Source organism: Amblyraja radiata, chromosome 2, assembly GCF_010909765.2.
Source record: "Amblyraja radiata isolate CabotCenter1 chromosome 2, sAmbRad1.1.pri, whole genome shotgun sequence".
NCBI lineage: Eukaryota > Metazoa > Chordata > Chondrichthyes > Rajiformes > Rajidae > Amblyraja > Amblyraja radiata.
This window is the reverse complement of record NC_045957.1, coordinates 101607610-101628631: the sequence shown is the minus strand read 5'-3', so window position 1 is coordinate 101628631 and position 21022 is coordinate 101607610. Positions and strand designations below refer to the sequence as shown.

Below are 21022 nucleotides of genomic sequence, written 5' to 3'. Positions count from 1 at the left end.
TTTACTTTTTGGGGATGTTTTATATTTATGATAGGTAACCATGATAGCATCCTTTTTTCCCAGTCACATTACTGCATCGCACTAGTTACCTACCTGTGGCTGATCCTTGGAACTAGGAGTGGGAAGAGATTTGGTTAGAATGTACAAGATTAGATTATTTAGATGGGGTAAACAGAAGATGTTCCCATTTGTCGACGTCTCAAAGACTGGGAACACACAATATGTACAAGAAGAATGTGGAAAAATAAACACTCAATTCAGACCAATTGGCATCTGGAATTCATTGCCTGTGAAGGCGATGAAAAGAATGACCAATTCCACAAAAGGGAACTGAATACGCACTTGATATACGCACTTGGAGGGGGCACCGTCCTGTATGGGTATGGCTGCCCAGCCTGCAGCTGTCCGTTTTCTCACTTAAAAATTTTTTTTTTGTGAGTTTTGTTTTTGGAGGTCTATTCTTTTTTATGTGGGGGATGGGGGGGGGGGTGGGAGACTGCTTTTCAGGGTCCCTACCTGGTCAGAGAGGCGGCTTTCCTCCTAGCAGCATCTCGACTTGTCCTCGCGGCCTACCATCGGGGTCTGGAGCGGCGTTTCCAGACGGGACTGACTAGAACCACGGCTTCGGCAGCGGCACAGCGCTATCACGGAGCGGGCGATGCATTGCCCAGGTCGCCGCGCTGGAACTCCGGTATGCTGGGACCACCGACAAAAACATTGCGGAGCTGCGGGTCTGTGGTGCGGCCAGCTGCGAACGGCGACGCTGAACTTTAACATCAGGAGCCTGGTATCTCTCGCCGAGATCGCCAGTGGTGGAGCTCCATCCAGCGCGGCCTGTCGGCTTCGGAAGCCGCGGTCTCCGGTAAGGAAACGGCCGTTCCAGGCATACCAAGCCGCTGAGAGGGTTCTCCCGACGCCGGAGCACCATCACCCGGCGAGAACGGCCTGGAACATCGGCCTCCGTAAAGGCGACTGCGGAGGCTTCAATAGGCCCGACCATGGGTGGACATGGGGATGGGGACTGGACTTTGCGCCTTCCCTCATAATGGGAACCATTGTGGGGGGATGTTTTTATGTTTAAATTTCTTTATTATTGTTTTGTTGTATTCTTTTTAATGTGCTGCAATGGCAATAAGCATTTCACTACACCAATTGGTATATGTAACATAAAGAACCTTTGAACCTTTGCCTTTTGAACATTTGATATGGATAAATGTAACAGGGTTTTAGGAAATTAAGAATTGGGGCTGACAAGATGGCTCTGCTAGAAATCAGTATAAACTCAAGGGACAAATGGTTTCCCTCCATGCCATAACAATTCTATCCATCTTTTCCAATACCTTTACGTAACAAAAAAAAATTTTTCTAAAAATGTCAGCTGGCCTAACGTCCACAGATTTATGATGCAGACCATCAACAACTTCCAATTTCTATGCATGTGGAAAATGTTTCTGAATGGGCTACATTTTTATTTTGAACATGTTCTGGATTTCCCCACCAGCTCTTTTGTATGTTTGATCAATAACATGGAATAAAGTGGGAGATCTTTTGGCCTGTTAGCAGAGCTGTTTCATTCATTCCAACACCTCACATGTTCGCCATGACTGCGCAAATAATTTCCCCTTTAAATATTTGCCAATCCCCTTTCAAATATTATTAAATCTATTCCCATCAGCCTTTCAAGAACATTAGATTGACAGAGAAGAAACAAGCTTAAGTTAACTTTGGTTATTTTGCCGATCACTTCAGGATATCAAACACTTGATTTTGAACTCTTATATTAAATCTCGATTTAACATTCTTTGTTGCAACAAAAATAATCCAGCTTCTCCAATCTCTCCAAATAACCAACATTTCTTACACCTGGCAGCCTCAAATTCTTTTTTTTAAAAAGCAACCATCTTAACTCAAGGGAATACAATGCGTCAATGCAGTCTACCCATACAATTAAAGTCCTGACATTATCATAAGTCAAGTGTGTTTATTCTGATACATCTCCAAAGTCAAATAGATGTTGTGTAACCAATATATTTGCAAATTAAGGGAATGCCAAAATTAAAACAGACATTTGAAGAAGGATACACGGCAGCTGTAGCTGAACACAATGATCAGCTGTTTAAGAAAAGCAGAGCAGTCTCTCATGGAGCAAGCAAACCATTCCAAGATTCACCAGCGCAATTTAAACATCCTGATGCAGCATTATACAAACACCCACATTCAACCCAACATTCAGATGTACTACACACCAGCTGTTGAATTTCAACTTCACAGTCAAAAAAATGCTACATCCCTAATGATCTGATAATGTTCAAATAGTCCAAAATGGTGAGTTTACTTTTGCATCCGTGATAAAAAATTATTTGGTGAGCGTTATACACTTGCTGTCTCTGAACTGCCACTCATTTCAAGAAGTCATCAGTTAGATTTTGGGTTTTTTGAGTCCTATAAAAGTACAGGTTGTAACCACGCTTTACAAATTCATCAGAAACCAATACCAAAAGCACTGGATTTTCCCCTCAAAAAGAAATGTCAAGTACTGAACCGTTAAATCTTATAAACGCTGCTAAAAATGCAACCAAATCAAGATTCGGTTATTTTGACATTTTTCTCTCATAGAAACATAGAAATTAGGTGCAGGAGTAGGCCATTCGGCCCTTCGAGCCTGCACCGCCATTCAATATGATCATGGCTGATCATCCAACTCAGTATCCCGTACCTGCCTTCTCTCCATATCCCCTTAGCCACAAGGGCCACTCTCATTCCCTGTTCTACAATCAATAGTTAGATAACATTACCTTGTCCCAGCTGCCCACATTTAATCAAAATAGAGAACATGTGCAGGATATTTGGCACTAAGGGAATCCTTGCTGAGCCTAATGTTGTTTTAAGTCCACAATGTGTATACCTTTAACGGATCACTGGATAGCAATAGGAATTAACCAAGTCCTCTTCTGGAAATTGGGGCTAATATTTGGACTCCAGCTGTCTGCTAATGAAATAAAATATGGAATCAAGAACCCTATTGGCTTTTACTACTAAAAAGTGGGTGGGTGGAGTCAACAACGTGGACCCGTATCTGTGCAGCTAATGGGAAAGAGTGTAGGAAAGGTCACGTTTAAACAGGGCAGGGGGGTGGCACCCAATGCAAGGAGACAGAGGGCCATAAAAGGAAGACAGAAGCAAAAGGTAGAAAGGAGATAAGAAAAACTAGCCTGAAAGCTTTGCACCTTAATAACATTCAAAATAAGGTGGATGAATTGAATGTGCAGTTAGTAGTTAAGGATATGATATAGTTGGAATTACGGAGACATGGCTCCAGGGTGACCAAGGTTGGGAGCTAAACATGCAGGGGTATTCAATATCCAGGAAGTATAGACAGAAAGGAAGAGGAGGTGGGGTGACATTGCTGGTTAAAGAGGAGATTAATGCAATAGCAAGGAGAGACATTAGGTTGGATGCTGTCGAATTGGTATGGGTAGAACGGCGAAATAGCCAAGGGCAGAAAACATTTGTTGGGGTGGTATACAGACCACCAAACAGCAGTAGGGAGGTTGGGAATAGCATCAAGCCGGAAATTAGGGATCCTTATAACAAAAGTACAACAGTTATCATGGGTGACTTTAATCTACATATATAGATTGGACCAACCAAATTGGTAACAGTGCTGAGGAGGAGGATTTCCTAGAATGTATACAGGATGGGTGTTTTAAACCAATATGTAGAGGAACTGACTAAAGGGCAGGCCATCCTAGACTGGGTATTGTGAAATGAGGAAGGATTAGTTAGCAAGGCCCCTTGGGCAACAGTGACCATAATATGGTGGAATTCTGCATTAAGATGGAGAGTGACATGGTTAATTCAGAGACTAGGGTCCAGAACTTAAATAAAAGAGACATTGAAGGTATGAGACGGAAATTGGTTAGGAAAGACTGGCAAATTATACTTAAAGGGTTGACAGTGGAGATACAATGATGAAGATTTAAAGACCGCATGGATGAACTCCAGAAATTGTTCATCCCTGTCTGGCAAAAAAATAAAACAGAGAAGGTGGCTCAACCATGGCTGACAAGGGAAGTCAAGGATAGTGTTAAATCCAAGGAAGAGGCATATAAATTGGCCAGAAGAAGCAGCAAACCAGAAGACTGGGAGAAATTTAGAACTCAACAGAGGAGGACAAAGGGGTTGAGTGGGGGGGGGGGGGGGGGGGGGGAAGAGCACGAAAGAAAGCTTGCAGGGCATATATAAATACTGCCAGTAACTTTCTTTAGGTATGTCAAAAGAAAAAGATTAGTGAAGATGAATGTAGGTCCCTTACAGTCAGAGACAGGTGAATTTATATTGGGAAACAAGAAAATGGCAAAACAGTTAAACGAGTACTTTGGTTCTGTCTTCACTAAGGAAGACACAAACAATCTACCGGAAATACTAGGGGACCAAGGATCTAGCGGGAGGGGGAAATTGAAGGGAATCCACATTAGTCAGAAAATAGTGTTAGGTAAACTGTTCGGACTGAAGGCAGATAAATCCCCAGGGCCCGATGGTCTGCATTCCAGAGTACACAAGGAGGTGGCCCGAGAAATCGTGGATGCATTGGTGAGCATTTTTCAATGTTCTTGAGACTCTGGATCAGTTCCTCTGGGCTGGAGGGTAGCCAATGTAATGCCACTTTTTAAGAAAAGAGGGAGAGGGAAAATGGGAAATTATAGACCAGTTAGCCTTACATCGGTAGTGGGGAAGATGATGGTTAATTATTAAAGATGTTATAGCAGCGCATTTGGAAACCAGTGATGGGATCGGTCAAAGTAAGCATGGATTTATGAAGGGGAAATCATGCTTGACTAATCTTCTGGAATTTTTTGAGGATGTAACAGGTAGAGTAGGGAGAGTCAGTGGATGTGGTATATCTGGGCTTTCAAAAAGCCTTTGACAAGGTCTCACACAAGAGATTAGTGTGCAAAATTAGAGCACGGTATTGGGGGTAGGGTATTGATATGGATAAAGAACTGGTTGGCAGACAGGAAGCAAAGAGTAGGGTGTGCCGCAAGGCTGGGACCCCAGTTGTTTACAATATATATTAACGATTTAGACGAGGGAATTAAATGTAACATCTCTAAGTTTGCGGATGACACAAAGCTGGGTGGTAGTGTGGTGGCAAGTACAGCAAGGCAGATTATTATCTGAATGGCGGCAGATTAGGAGAAGGAAGGGTGTAACGAGACCTGGGTGTGCTTGTACATCAGTCACTGAAAGTGAGCATGCAGTTAAACCAGGCAGTGAAGAAAGCCAATGCATGTTGGCCTTCATTGCAAGAGCATTTGAGTTTAGGAGTAAGGAGGTCCTACTGCAGTTGCACAGGGCCCTGATGAGACAGCACCTGGCGTATTGTGTGCAATTTTTGTCTCCTAATTTGAGGAAGGACATTATTGCTGTTGAGGGAGTGCAACGTAGGTTCACCAGGTTAATTCCCGGGATGGCGGGCTGACGTATGATGAAAGAATGGGTCAACTGGGCTTGTATTCGCTGAAATTTAGATGGATGAGAGGGGGTCTTATAGAAACATATAAAATTCTTAGAGGATTGGACAGGGTAGATGCAGGAAAAATGTTCCCGATGTTGGGGGAAGTCCAGAACCAGGGGCCATAGTTTAAGGGTAGGCCATTTAGGACTGAGATGAGGAAAAATCTTTTCACCCAGAGAGTTGTGAATCTGTGGAATTCTCTGCCACAGAAGGCAGTGGAGGCCAATTCACTGGATGTTTTCAATAGAGAGTTTGATTTAGCTCTTAGTGCTAAGGGAATCAAGGGATAAGAGGAAAAAGCCGGAATGGCGTACTGATTTTGGGTGATCAGTGATGCTGGCTCGAAGGGCCGAATGGCCTACTCCTGCACCTAATTTCTATGATGTTAACTGAATAAGCAGGAAAGGCATTGTAAGAGTTGGTAAAAGTTAATGCGCAGCATTGATTTCTGATTTCTCTTCTGTACGTGGAATATCTCACTGCAAGAAATTGACTGCAGTCTACAATGCTTAGCGAAAGTGACCAGCTTTTTCAAAACAGAAGTATCTGCAGTAACATGCAATGAGATTGGGAATATGGAGCAGATTCAGATTTGAATGGATGGATAAACAGGCCCTTCGGCCCAGCTTGCCCACACTGGCTGACATGTCCCAGCTACACTAGATCCACCTGCCGCGTTTGGTCCATATTTCTCCAAACCTGTCCTATCCTATCTGTCTAACTGTTTCTTAAATGTTGGGATAGTCCCTGCCGCAACACTCTCCTATGGCAGCTAGTTCCATACACCCACCATCCTTTGTGCGTAAAAGTTACCCCTCAGATTCCTTTTAAATCTTTTCCCCTTCACCTTAAACCTATGTCCTCTGGTCCTCGATTCACCTACTCTGGGCAAGAAACTCTGTGCAATTAGCCGATCTATTCCTCTCATGAATTTATACATGATTGATAAATGATGGAACAGCATCAGCTGCAGGTAGAAGTGCTGGTGCAAATAAAAGTATACATAATCTGAATGTACAGAGATTGATCATGGATGGAAGCATGTGCCAGATAGCAGTTAGGGAATTATACATATTTATTTAATTTGTGAACTTAGACAAGCAGGCAGAAGAGGTAATTGAGGCAGGAACTATAACAGCATTTAAAAGACACAAATGGAAACATGGATAGGAAAGGTTCAGATGACTATGGGCCAAATGCAGGCACATGGGACTAGTTTAACAAACTGGTTGGCATGGATGTGTTGGGCCGATGGTCCGGTTTCCATGCTCTACAACTCTTTGACTACATCTCTGTCACGGCATTGCTCAGAATTTCTTATGGAGAACATAAAGTTCACGTAGCTTAACTTGGCAACCACAAAACGTTCAAAAGATATTAACAGATACTTAACAAATTCAAAGAACTAACTGAGTTTACATACCGATGACAACATTTAATAGCATTATTCAGAAAACAATTATTAGGAATATGCCCCAACTGTTCAAGAAGCTTGGAAGGGAAAGGGACATTGGAGATCAGATGGTAGGCTAACATTGGCATTTTTGTTAGTGGAGGAGTGATGATGGCAGATTGGAAGGAAAATGAGTATCCGAAAAAAGCAAGGGCATATCAGCTAACGGCGGAAGCAAGGAGGAATGTTATGTGATAATTTGCTTAGTAGCAGATATTATCAATAGGTAGGACATAGGCAATTGTGAAGTGTTATTGTTAAATTGGAATATTTCTTGTGAAAGTGTTTTGGTATGTTTATTGCAATAGTCGTTTTTATAGGTGTGATTTTATGAAAGCTTGGTGCTTAAAATTGTATAAGTATTTAGTGGCGTTATTGGATCAACTTAGGAGTTGATTGCATGCATGAAACAAAATTAGAAAATCTGTAGTCAATCAGCATTAGCAAATCCAGAGTGTAGAATAAACAGAAGCTGCATATCATTCTACAGCATTATTCCTATTGTAAATACAGAATTAGAGCACTGTATTAAATAAACATATACGATGGTTCATTCTGAGCCAACATTTTTCTCTCACTTTAATTCCATTCTTCTGGCCTGCTCTGCGACCACTTTGATAGGTACAAAGATGAGGGTCAGTTTAATAAAATGTTTCCTTCAACTTCACTTTAGCAGGTTGTCCTACAGAATACTGCAGTTTGGTCTTTAATTCATTATATGTTTATTTTAATTCGGTTTTCTTCAGAAGAAGCCTTCAAAATCTTTATCCCAGAAAACCAAAATTGCTGGAATTTGAGTGTTATTACTCCCCCCCCACCCCGTCGTAAGACTCCGATAACAAAGAGTACATAGAATGCAGAAAAAAATTGAATATCCTGCATAAATCCCTTAAAACAAATTGTGTTCATAAGTAGTTATGTTATCATCAGTGGAGCTGACAAGATATCACACATCATAAAGCTGTGATGTTACTGGTGTGCCATCCAATGTATAACTAAACCAAATAATTTAAACAAATTCCCATGTTAATACTCCCAGTATATTTCCCTGGAGATCCAAATTGCATATTTTCAAAAATCCTGTTAGATGTTAAATTTCTCTACCCCTCCCATTTCTTGTTTCCTGTTTGGAAGATAAAGACTCACATTAATTGAATAGCTCTGGAAGTTTCCATGTTTTGGCTGGCTATTCACATAATGGAAGGAAGGGGTGGGGAATTTTAACCAAGCTCTCAAGTGGCATTCGCATGGGATTTGCAGGATAATTATTCCCCATCCTTAGCAACTGCACACCAAATCCAACTACTATTTCCACTGATCCAATCAGTTAACTTTACAATGACCAAGCTCACACATGGAAGTTTCCCAACCTTTGACACACTCATTGCCAAAGAACATTATCATTAGAAAACAAATGTAAAATTATTTAACTTTACTCTTTGTTTACAAGCCCTTGTGTTGCCTTACACATCACTGACCTAATACAAATAAGTTTTTGAATACAAATTTAAGTGATATTGGATATCTTACTAAATTACTTTGTTCATTGGTTTCTTATTATCAAATGTAACAAGATACAGCAAAAAAATGTTTTGTGTGCTATCCAGGCAAATCATGCCATACGAGTATACCAGATAGTGCAAAAGAAAACATCTATACAGAATGCAGTATAGTGTTATGGCTATGGAAAAAGTTCAAAAATAAATGCAAGGACCATGCCATACGAGTATACCAGATAGTGCAAAAGAAAACATCTATACAGAATGCAGTATAGTGTTATGGCTATGGAAAAAGTTCAAAAATAAATGCAAGGACCACAACAACATTGATTGGAAGATAGGGGATTCATCCCTAGCACATGAGAGGTCTGTTCAAGTCTGATAACAGTGGGGAAGAAGCAGTACTCAAATCTGATGGTACGTTTTCAAGCTTTTATATATAATGCCTATACACATAATTCCCAACAGAAGATGGGATGTGAGCAGTCTGATTACAATGGCTTCTTGCCTGAAGCAGCAATAAGTATAGATGGAGTTGGAAGGGTAGGTATGTTGCAAAGCCTACCTGAAGCGTCTTTGAAAATCTGCCGCTGCGAGTGTGCGCGATTTTGGCGCCGTTTAGATGGGGCGGGTTTAAAACGCGATTTTCTCTAAGCTGTTCAAATCGAAGATGTTCAGCCTAGTTAATTATTAACGAAAAATCGCTGGAAGACCCCGTCGCAAAAGCTATTATTAGGTTTAAAGGCCTTGAATAATAGTTATAGTAGTTTAAAAATCAATCTCTGAACCCGCGAACGCCAGCAACCGCAGGGTCTCATAAAGCAGACAGCTGAAGGTAGGTTGTATATTTTTACATTAAAAAGGGCTTCTAAAGATCCCTTTATACAAAGTTTAATATTGCGAGTAGCTCAATTTGGGCCCATTAAATCCCGCAGTATTTTTCTGGGCATTTGGGGCACAAATCTACCGCAATGTGAACGTTCTAAACCAGCGCGTTCCACAGGGACCCACTCGAAAGCTGATTTAAATGGGCATTTATTTACAGCAATTGAACACTGAATTCCTTCCATTTGGCCTATAAATTAATGTAAATGAGATTTTAAAATCATGTTTTATTGTGAATTATTTGTGAATATTATTTGGACATTTAGGCTATTTAAAAATGTTAATAATTTATTAAGAAATGGATAGATGTTTAGATCTAGTAATTGAAGTCTGAAATTAGCTACAATTAGGTAACTAACTAATTATATGCTTTAATTTCAGGTCATCCAAGTAAGATTATTTTATATTTGTTTCAGAATGCTTCAATCTATGATAACTGAAAATTTCATTCAGTTCTCTTAATTTTTAAGAAAGTTATGGGCTTTTGACTGTTCACGATCACAACTTTTTTGTTATGTCCATAGAAAATCAATAGGGAACAAGATGCTCATTTCCGAGCATGAAAATGGCCATAACTTTTAAAATACTTGGGATATGAAAGTGAATTAGGTGTCAAATTAAACTTATTTTTATGCTTTATCTGATGGGATAAATTACAGACTTGATTTTTAAAATCTCAAAATTTTGTAACATTGCTAGGAAGGGTGGGGCAGATTGTGGGGCTGATTTGTGCAGTGGACTGGTTTGTGTCCACGGCTCTCTGCAATTTTTTTGTTTAGTAACAAAGAACTGCAGATGCTGGTTTACAAAAAATGTCAAAGGAATGGAGTAACTCAGTAGGTCAGGTGGCACCTCTGGAGAGCAACGACTGAAGAACAGTATTGACCCAAAATCTCACCTATCCATCTTCAACAGGGACACTGCATGACCAGCTGTTACTCCAGCAATGTGTGTATTTTCTCTGTAAATTCTTGCAGTCTTGGGCACAACAGTTACCATAACAAGCTATGTCGCAACTGTAAAGGATGCTTTCTAAGGTGCATCTGCAGAAATTAGTAGGAGTTATTAAAGACAATTCAAATGTTCTTAGCCTTCTGAGAAGGTAGAGTCATTGGTGCGTGGTCTTGGCTGCAGCATTTATGTAGCTAGATCAGGACAAATTGTTAGTAAAATTTATACCCAGAAGCTTGAAGCTCTTGACCATCTCCTCTTCTGGACCATTGATGGCAACTGGGGCATGTACTACACTGAACTTCCTGGTCGATGACCAGCTCCTTCATTTTGCCGACATTGAGCGATTGTTATCTTGACACTATGCTACTAAGGTCTCTCTCTCTTCTTCCTGAACTCAATCTCGTATTGTTCAACACCCGGGTCACTATGCTGATGTAATCTGCAAACCTGTAAATGGAGTTAGAGCAGTACTTGACTGCACAGTTGCGTGTGTACAGAGAGTATGGCAAGGTGCTGAGAATTATCCTGGAGTATATTTTCTCGCCTATCCTTACAGACTGCGATCTATGGGTCAGGAAATTGAGGGTCCAGTTGTGGAGACAGTGCTGAGTCCTGGGTGCAGGAATTTAAAGACGAGTTTGATTGGAATTATGGTATTGAAGACAGAGCTATAGTAAATAAATAAGAGCCTGGTGCAGATATTCTTGTTATCCAGATGCTCGAGAGATGAGTAAAGGGTCAAACAGATGACGCCTGCCGTGGACCTTTTGCAACAGGTGGCTTTATCAGGGTTGTACCTAGATTTCTTCAACAGGTCGGCATCATCGGATTTGAATACCTCAGATTGGTCTTCACTTGGGAGTGGATCTTACAGTTCATCATGGTTTCCAGTTGGGGAACAGTTGAATTGACTTCTTTACCATGCCTCTACAGACCACTGCATTTCAAAGTTCATCTTCCGATTTTCAACCCTCTCTATCCAGCCCTAATGCAGGGTCGCAGCTTGACAGATCAACTATCCCCTCGCCTTTACACATGCTACTCGACCTCCAGCAGTTTATTTAACTTTCTACCCAAACCTCACCATACAGTAGATTACCCGAGCTCCATACTCTTCCCTTTTAACATCAAAAACTTTCCTATCTAGCAACAATCTTGTGCATTCATTTGAGCAATACCCTACGCTGTCAAACACAAGCTTTGTTTGCTCTCTCATGAATGTGCAATGGAGGATTTTGCATTAGTCTACAAAGAGTCAACTGACAGCAGCACATGACAGCAAATATAAGCCATGGAACAAAGTTCTTGGCAATGATCGTATTGGAAATGTTCTGCGACCGACACACAAAATGTTAGGATAATAAATCTCAATTATCCAAGTAAGCGCGGAAAGCAGATCCACTTTATGCACAGCAAGATCTCTGGTGTTCAGGCTGATGCTGGTGAAAAGGGACAAACGTTCCAGTTTCAGTTCATAGTTATTGCCACTTGTACTTTTGTTGCATGCAAACCAGTCAGCGAAAAGCCAATACATGACCCCCTCAAACCAACAGCATTATCCTTTACAATCAAGAATCTAATAAGCCTTTGTTCAAGTTGATCAGAGACAGGATAGGACCAGTCACAAACTTCCCAGTTTTCAAACACCTTCCTATCATCTACAAACCATTTGGAATAATTGCAGTGAAATATTCCACACTTACTTGGATGAGCATAGCTCCAACAATATTCATATATTTTAGCTCCAGGTGATTACATGACCTGCTTGATTATCTGAGATTCCATAAGATCCTGACTGATAGTTTATCTCCAGCATCATGTTCCTGCACCAACTCCCATAGCTTTTGAATCCATTCATATCTAGACAAAAAGAATTGTCATTGTTCTAGTGACCAAGCCTCTACAACCAACGTGCAAAAAATGCCAAAGATTTTGCCGACTCAAGGTGGAATAAAAATCAAGACTGACCTTTTATTTTGAGAATGCGACATGCCAGTTGGGGAAATTATCAACCCCCACATCTACGAAGCGCAAAGCTCTCCACAGGAATTTTGTACATTAGCTTTACTCCCTCCACTACCAGTACACATTGCAGCCACAGCATGCCATCTGCAATATGAACTGCAGCAAGCACTGACCCTTCAGTAACAGCACCAGCTCTCCTAAACTCTATAATCAAAAGAACACAATAAATAAAAGCCATTTTGAACCCGCTTTCTCATACAGCGAGATCAGAGCTAATTCTGTGTCTCAGATCCATCCCACATATTGCTAGTGTCCAAAGAATTTAACCAATCTAAGCCTTGGATATACTTAAATGAATACCCATAGCCCTCAGGGGTTGAAAATGCTGAAGATTTACAATCCTGTGAAAATATCTCCCCTTGTCTCAGTCTACAGTATGCATGTCAGAGGTTATGAGGAGAAGGCGGGTGAGTGGGGTTAGGAGAGATAGATTAACCATGACAGAATGGGAGAGTAGACTTGAAGGGCCGAATGGCCTAATTCTGTTCCTATCACATGCCCTTACGACCCTTGATCTATGCCTCTACGCTACCTAATTCTAGATTTTCCAACTGCAGAAATCATCCTCTCAGCATCAACCCATCTACAAATGTCAGAATGAGATCATCTCACATTTCTTCTAACTCTTCTGAGTTTAAGTCAATCGTACTCATTCTCACCTCAGAGGACAATCTCCTCGCCCCAGGAATTATTTTTCAGATTCAGATTCAATCCTTATTGTCATTGTGCAGTGTGCAGTACAGAGACATAGAAACATAGAAATTAAGTGCAGGAGTAGGCCATTCTGCCCTTCGAGCCTGCACCGCCATTCAATATGATCATGGCTGATCATCCAACTCAGTATCCCGTACCTGCCTTCTCTCCATACCCTCTGATCCCCTTAGCCACAAGGGCCACATCTAACTCCCTCTTAAATATAGCCAATGAACTGGCCTCGACTACCCTCTGTGGCAGAGAGTTCCAGAGATTCACCACTCTCTGTGTGAAAAAAGTTTTTCTCATCTCGGTTTTAAAGGATTTCTCCCTTATCCTTAAGCTGTGACCCCTTGTCCTGGACTTCCCCAACATCGGGAGCAATCTTCCTGCATCTAGCCTGTCCAACCCCTTAAGAATTTTATAAGTTTCTATAAGATCCCCTCTCAATCTCCTAAATTCTAGAGAGTATAAACCAAGTCTATCCAGTCTTTCTTCATAAGACAATCCTGACATCCCAGAAATCAGTCTGGTGAACCTTCTCTGTACTCCCTCTATGGCAATAATGTCCTTCCTCAGATTTGGAGACCAAAACTGTACGCAATACTCCAGGTGTGGTCTCACCAAGACCCTGTACAACTGCAGTAGAACCTCCCTGCTCCTATACTCAAATCCTTTTGCTATGAAAGCTAACATACCATTCGCTTTCTTCACTGCCTGCTGCACCTGCATGCCTACTTTCAATGACTGGTGTACCATGATACCCAGGTCTCGCTGCATCTCCCCTTTTCCTAGTCGGCCACCATTTAGATAATAGTCTGCTTTCCTGTTTTTGCCACCAAAATGGATAACCTCACATTTATCCACATTATACTGCATCTGCCAAACATTTGCCCACTCACCCAGCCTATCCAAGTCACCTTGCAGTCTCCTAGCATCCTCCTCACAGCTAACACTGCCCCCCCCCAGCTTAGTGTCATCCGCAAACTTGAAGATATTGCCTTCAATTCCCTCATGCAGATCATTAATATATATTGTAAATAGCTGGGGTCCCAGCACTGAGCCTTGCGGTACCCCACTAGTCACTGCCTGCCATTGTGAAAAGGACCCGTTTACTCCTACTCTTTGCTTCCTGTTTGCCAGCCAGTTCTCTATCCACATCAATACTGAACCCCCAATGCCGTGTGCTTTAAGTTTGTATACTAATCTCTTATGTGGGACCTTGTCGAAAGCCTTCTGGAAGTCCAGATACACCACATCCACTGGTTCTCCCCTATCCACGCTACTAGTTACATCCTCGAAAAATTCTATAAGATTCGTCAGACACGAATTACCTTTTGTAAATCCATGCTGACTTTGTCCAATGATTTCACCACTTTCCAAATGTGCTGCTATCCCATCTTTAATAACTGACTCTAGCAGTTTCCCCACTACCGATGTTAGACTAACTGGTCTGTAATTCCCCGTTTTCTCTCTCCCTCCCTTCTTAAAAAGTGGGGTTACGTTTGCTACCCGCCAATCCTCAGGAACTACTCCAGAATCTAAAGAGTTTTCAAAGATTATTACTAATGCATCCACTATTTCTGGAGCTACTTCCTTAAGTACTCTGGGATGCAGCCTATCTGGCCCTGGGGATTTATCGGCCTTTAATCCATTCAATTTACCCAACACCACTTCCCGGCTAACCTGGATTTCACTCAATTTCTCCAACTCCTTTGACCCGCGCGGCAGTTTATTTATGTCTTCCTTAGTGAAGACGGAACCAAAGTAGTTATTCAATTGGTCCGCCATATCCTTGTTCCCCATGATCAACTCACCTGTTTCTGACTGCAAGGGACCTACATTTGTTTTAACTAATCTCTTTCTTTTCACATATCTATAAAAACTTTTGCAGTCAGTTTTTATGTTCCATGCCAGTTTTCTTTCATAATCTATTTTTCCTTTCCTAATTAAGCCCTTTGTCCTCCTCTGCTGGTCTCTGAATTTCTCCCAGTCCTCTGGTATGCTGCTTTTTCTGGCTAATTTTTACGCATCATCCTTCGCTTTGATACTATCCCTGATTTCCCTTGTTATCCATGGATGTACTACCTTCCCTGATTTATTCTTTTGCCAAACTGGGATGAACAATTTTTGTAGTTCATCCATGCAGTCTTTAAATGTCTTCCATTGCATATCCACCGTCAACCCTTTTAGAATTAATTGCCAGTCAATCTTGGCCAATTCACGTCTCATACCCTCAATGTTACCTTTCTTTAAGTTCAGAACCATTGTTTCTGAATTAACAATGTCACTCTCCATCCTAATGAAGAACTCAACCATATTATGGTCACTCTTGCCCAAGGGGGCACGTACAACAAGACTGCTAACTAACCCTTCCTCATTACTCAATACCCAGTCTAAAATAGCCTGCTCTCTCGTTGGTTCCTCTACATGTTGATTTAGATAACTATCCCGCATACATTCCAAGAAATCCTCTTCCTCAGCACCCCTGCCAATTTGATTCACCCAATCTATATGTAGATTGAAGTCACCCATTATAACGGTTTTGCCTTTGTCGCACGCATTTCTAATTTCCTGTTTGATACCATCTCCAACTTCACTACTACTGTTAGGTGGCCTGTACACAACACCCACCAGCGTTTTCTGCCCCTTAGTGTTTCGCAGCTCTACCCATACCGATTCCACATCCTCCAAACTAATGTCCTTCCTTTCCATTGCGTTAATCTCCTCTCTAACCAGCAATGCTACCCCACCTCCTTTTCCTTTCTCTCTATCCCTCCTGAATATTGAATATCCCTGGATGTTCAGCTCCCAGCCTTGGTCACCCTGGAGCCATGTCTCCGTGATCCCAACTATATCATAGTCATTAATAGCTATCTGCACATTCAACTCATCCACCTTATTACGAATGCTCCTTGCATTGAGACACAAAGCCTTCAGGCTTGTTTTTACAACACTCTTACCCCTTATACAATTATGTTGAAAAGTGGCCCTTTTTGATTTTTGCCCTGGTTTTGTCTGCCTGCCACTTTTACTTTTCACCTTGCTACCTATTGCTTCTACCTTCATTTTACACCCCTCTGTCTCTAAGCTCACACATTTAAGAAACCCTTTCCCTTTAACTCCATCCTCCACTATCCCATTCGACACCCCACCCCCCTTATTCAGTTTAAAACCACCCGTGTAGCAGTGGCAAACCTGCCTGCCAGAATGCTGGTCCCACACCTGTTAAGATGCAATCCGTCCCTTTTGTACAGTTCCCCCTTACCCCAAAACAGATCCCAGTGATCTAAGAATCTAAATCCCTGCCCCGTGCACCAGTTCCTCAGCCACACGTTCAGGTCCCGTATCTCCCTGTTCCTGCTCTCGCCAGCACGAGGAACTGGAAGCAAACCGGAGATAACAACCCTGGAGGTCCTGCTTTTCAGCATTTTTCCGAGCTCTCTAAAGTCACGCTGCAGAATATTCATCCCCTTCTTTTCGACATCGTTTGTGCCGACATGCACTACCACTTCCGGATGTTCACCTTCGCCCTTGAGGATTTTCTGCACTCTGTCCATGACATCTTGGATCCTGGCACCAGGAAGGCAGCACATCATCCTCGCATCCCGTCTGTTGCCGCAGAAACCCCTGTCCGTACCTCTCACAATGGAGTCTCCCACTACAATGGCGTTGCCTGCCTTAGGCCTTTTTGGTTTTGGCTCAACAGCCCTATTCGCATCACAAGCCAGTCCGCCGCCCAGTGTAAACACCCCTTCTGTCCCGACAGCTTCTAAGTGGGTGAACCTGTTCACAAGAGGTACAACACCCGGGGACGTTGGCATTCCATGCTTCCCTCCCGTTCTCACTGTCTCCCACCTTCTCTCTTCCAGTACCTTAGGTGTAACAATCGTACTGTAGGACTTGTCGAGGAACGACTCCGTTTCTCGGACGAACTGGAGGTCATCCACTTGCTTCTCAAGTTCCCCAACCCGGCCCTTCAGGAGCTCTACCTGGATGCACTTCTCGCATTTGTAGCAGCCAGAGGCACCAGCGGTGTCCTTGACCTCCCACATACTGCAAGCATCGCACTGAATCAGCTTGCCTGACATCTCCTTCTTTCGTCTCTACCTCTCAAGCGTATTGCGTGGTCTCCTCTCCGAAGACTCTCGAGCCAAAGACTCACACTTTTCTCACAAGGCCGCTCGCTCGCTAAGAGCCGTCTTGCTTAAATTGACTGATAAATTGCCTGATTTACCAATTTACAAACCAAATTCCTCAGTTTTCAACTGTTTTCCCGGAACTGACTCACTTCTCTCCTCCCACTTGGGCTAGAGCCAATCAGTCGTATCTCTTGCTTATCTCCTGCTGCTGTTGCTCCCTAATCTACAACAAAATGCAGTTCGCAGCATCTCACCCAGAAGAGCGAACATAGAATAATGAGCAGTAAAATATATATATTTACAAACAGTAGCAGTAGTGTAATTTTACTGGGGGGGGGAAGGGGCTACCATCAACATTCCCAAGATTCTGCACACGTTAGGGGTTATTTACAGTGGTTGTCAATCCACAATTTTTTCAATGTGAGAGGAATCAGAGCCCAGGGCAATCCCACTGATCGGGGAAAATACGCAAGCTCCACACAGACAGCACCTGAGGTCAGAATCAAACCCAGGTCACTGGATCTGTAAAGCAGCAGATCTACAATAGTGTGTTAAGGATTTCCAAGCTCTACATAATTACAACATAGACTCGAAACGTCACCCATTCTTTCTCTCCAGAGATGCTGCCTATCCCGCTGAGTAACTCCAGCATTTTGTGTCTATCTTCTATTTTTGTGTTCTTGCCCTCTTACAATAAATTTAATATATTGTCCTCATATCAGTTGCATTTACATTTTGTTTGACATGAATCTGCACACCGAGCTCCCTCAGTGCACTAACAATTTTTTCCTTAGCATAAACTATTATTTTCTTAGAATAAAAAAAGTAGCAATTTCCCCACACATAGTAATTTCACATTTTCCCCATATCTGCCGTTACTTTCCCACTCACTCAACCTGCCCACGTCCCTTTGAAGAGTCTTTGATATCACACCTACACCTTTGTGGCTTCAGCAACTTGGATCAAATCCTAACCCTTCCATCAAAAGGCAGAGTGAGACTACTTGTATCAAATGGATCATAGTTCAAGGCAGCGAGTCGCCATCATCCTCAATACAGCAATTAAGGAAAACATTCACATATCATTATCAGGAATACATATCTTAGCCGGAGCCTCAGAAACGGGACCTTCCATCCTGATTTCAGTACTTTGCAACATATGGCCAGTTTGCACATTTCATTTTAGTGAGCATGTAGACACGTATTTCTTGAAGTAAAAAGGTTTGTACACAACCTTGAATGCATCTTAAAGTTGGCAACCACGTCTTCCCTTGTGCACTTCCTGAACTTTTGTTTTGCAGGATAAAAAAATACTGCTCCACTTGGATGAAGTTTTACGTCAAAACATCCCCCAGGCTAAATCTGCACGTTGGATATGTCCATTCTTGAGCAGCACAAGGCCGATAAACACGCGCAAACGGTCGCTACGACTGAAAGGACGTACTCACCACTTCCAACAGCTTCACGATGTGTCGGGGCTTGCTGAAGCGGTTACAACTGCAGAGGCTGCCGGCGCCCTGGATGGGCACGGTAGTCCGCCCATAGACCTGCTCCCCCTCCATTGCTCCGTTCTCCGCCGGCGTTTCGCGTTGCGACATTGTGTTGCTGAGTATTAAAGAGGCGTCGGCCCCGACACGCACACAGCCAAAGATCCCTCAACCACTTCCTCTGCAAACAAAGAGCAGAAATTCCCACTAAACGATCACCGGTAGTTTTGGTTTTGGAGAAACAAAAACGTAACGTCAAAGACTTTCCTGGAATCGTGGTCACGCTCAACCGGGAAAGTGAAGGTTTTATCCTCTCTTTAAAAAAAAAACCCGCCTCATGATGACCACCCTCACTCGGTCTCTAAAAACACCCCTCCGGTGCTTGTACGTCTGGTTTTAGTTTAATGTTTGTTTTGTTTTATCTCCGGGGCCACAAAGTTCGCGGATGGTCGCCCGCTAACGGGTGGGGAGGAAAAGCAACCGGGGCGATGGGAGAGGACGCCGCCCGTGTAGTCAAAGTCCGCAAACTCCCTCCCTTCCCCGCACCGGGTGCCTCTGCTCCGCTTACCGCCTGGCTGATCGCCCACAGCGCCGGTTGGCGACACCCGTCCTCGCCTTCCCTTCCCTTCCCTTCCCTTCCCCCTCCACACCAAATGGCTTCAAACCGCGCACTGTCCCTCCCTCTCGCTTCACTTCCTTGTTTCAGTTTCGTGGAATTGAGAAGCCCGAGTGAGGAAGCCCGACCTCCAGCGGGACTTTCTGCTGCCGACTCACCGACTCTGAACTCTGGCCCAAACCCGCGGGGCTTGATCATGCGCTGGCCGCGGAGAGTCCGCAGGCAACCGAATGGAAACGGGGTTGTGTGTCTCTGCCCCCTCGTCCTCGGTCGGGACAAGTTAAGGACTTTCTCGGAAGCAACAATGCTGACGCTTTGTGATGCAGTTACAGATTGGAGTTACAGATGTGCGAATGAGGAATTGGAGTAGGCCGCTCAATAAAATCAAGGTTAATTTGTCAGTTCCCCAAAACTCCACATTTCTGCTTAAACTTGTCTGAGTTTCGTTTTCCTGATGCAACGTGGTGGGCTTTTACATCTAGGGTGTAAGTGCTTGGATGTAAAATCCTTCGGATGGGGTGGATGAGGATTTTTAACTCTTCTTGGCTGGACTACAAAACAAAGGCGCTGAATGTATTTGGAGGAAACCGATCTGCTCATTGCTCTGTGTGAGAAGGAACTGCAGATGCTGCCCTGATCGATTTCAACCTGCTTCACTGTGCAGGTTGCAGATTCAGCGGAACTCCTCCGTCGGTAACATCAATAAAATCAGCACCTGGTGGAAATCAGACAATACTAGAAACAATGGAAAGAGAGAGTTAAACTGTTGAGGCTTAGATAAACATACAACAATAACACCGATGCCACATAATGTTCTAACAGACGTGATAGTCCGTGGGCCAGAGGGACCTACCGTGTACTCCCCCTATGATCCTACTTGGGTGTCGTTTTGCTCATTGGTATCTCTTCTGTCGGAAAAAATGATGTTGCCAAAAAAAAACTCATTTGGACTATGTTTTTTAACCCCTTATTTCAATCTAAGTTGTGTTTTTTTTCCACACACGTGGTCCTCTTCCATCATCCTATGTCAACCGGAAAGCAAATCCAGATTTTCGTATGCAGCACTGGAAGCGTGATGATGGGCAGGACGCATTCAAACAGTGTACAAGAAAAGATCTGGCAAGGATGCTTTCCTGGAAAGCGAGTGGTAAGAAAGGTCAAGAGCTTCCAGCTTGGGCTGCATTTGTTTCAGCAACAGGTGAGGTGCCTTCAAATGTGACCACAATTGACTACTATCCTGTGATCAATCATCCCATCACAGAATTTAGTACAGTTCAAGAGTGTTTTTAACAATACAATACAACACAATACATTTATTTGTCATTTGGACCCCGTTGAGGTCCAAACGAAATGCCGTTTCTGCAGCCATACATACAAAACAAAACAAAAAAGACCCAAGACCCAACACAATTTAGGAGCTTCTGAAGAAACAAGTCATGAGGTTGCCCAAGAATATGTCATTACAACATTCGACTTGGGTGTCTGCATGAAGGCATATCCTCTGGTGTGGAGTTACCCTGCAGAGTACAAGAAACACATTGTGTTGATTGGCACATTTCATGCCATCTGCCCAGACTTCAAAATGCTTGGAAAGGAAATGGAAGGATCCGGATTTCAGGATGTCCTCATGGAATCGGGACTCGTGTCTACTGGTTCTATGAAAGGTGTTATGAAAGGAAAGAACCACGACAGAAGTCTGCACTGCCACAAGATGATGGTGGAGTGCTTGGAGAGGCTCCTTCTTAATGAAT

The 21022-nt window shown here is 42.9% G+C and overlaps 1 protein-coding gene across 4 annotated transcripts in view; it reads right to left on the bottom strand.

Annotated features, from left to right (window-relative positions):
• cmtm6 (CKLF like MARVEL transmembrane domain containing 6) overlaps nucleotides 1–19827 on the bottom strand; it is a 65551-nt gene extending 45724 nt beyond the window's left edge. Inside the window, exons 1-2 of one of the 4 annotated variants that reach the window (XM_033012345.1) lie at nucleotides 19430–19827; nucleotides 18617–18836 (exon numbers count right to left, since the gene is read on the bottom strand). In XM_033012345.1, coding sequence (XP_032868236.1) covers nucleotides 18617–18766 — 150 coding nt within the window. In that variant the 5' untranslated portion in view covers nucleotides 18767–18836; nucleotides 19430–19827. The other 3 variants (XM_033012347.1, XM_033012336.1, XM_033012346.1) reach the window with 3 other exon arrangements.
• Between the last annotated feature and the right edge of the window lie 1195 nt (nucleotides 19828–21022).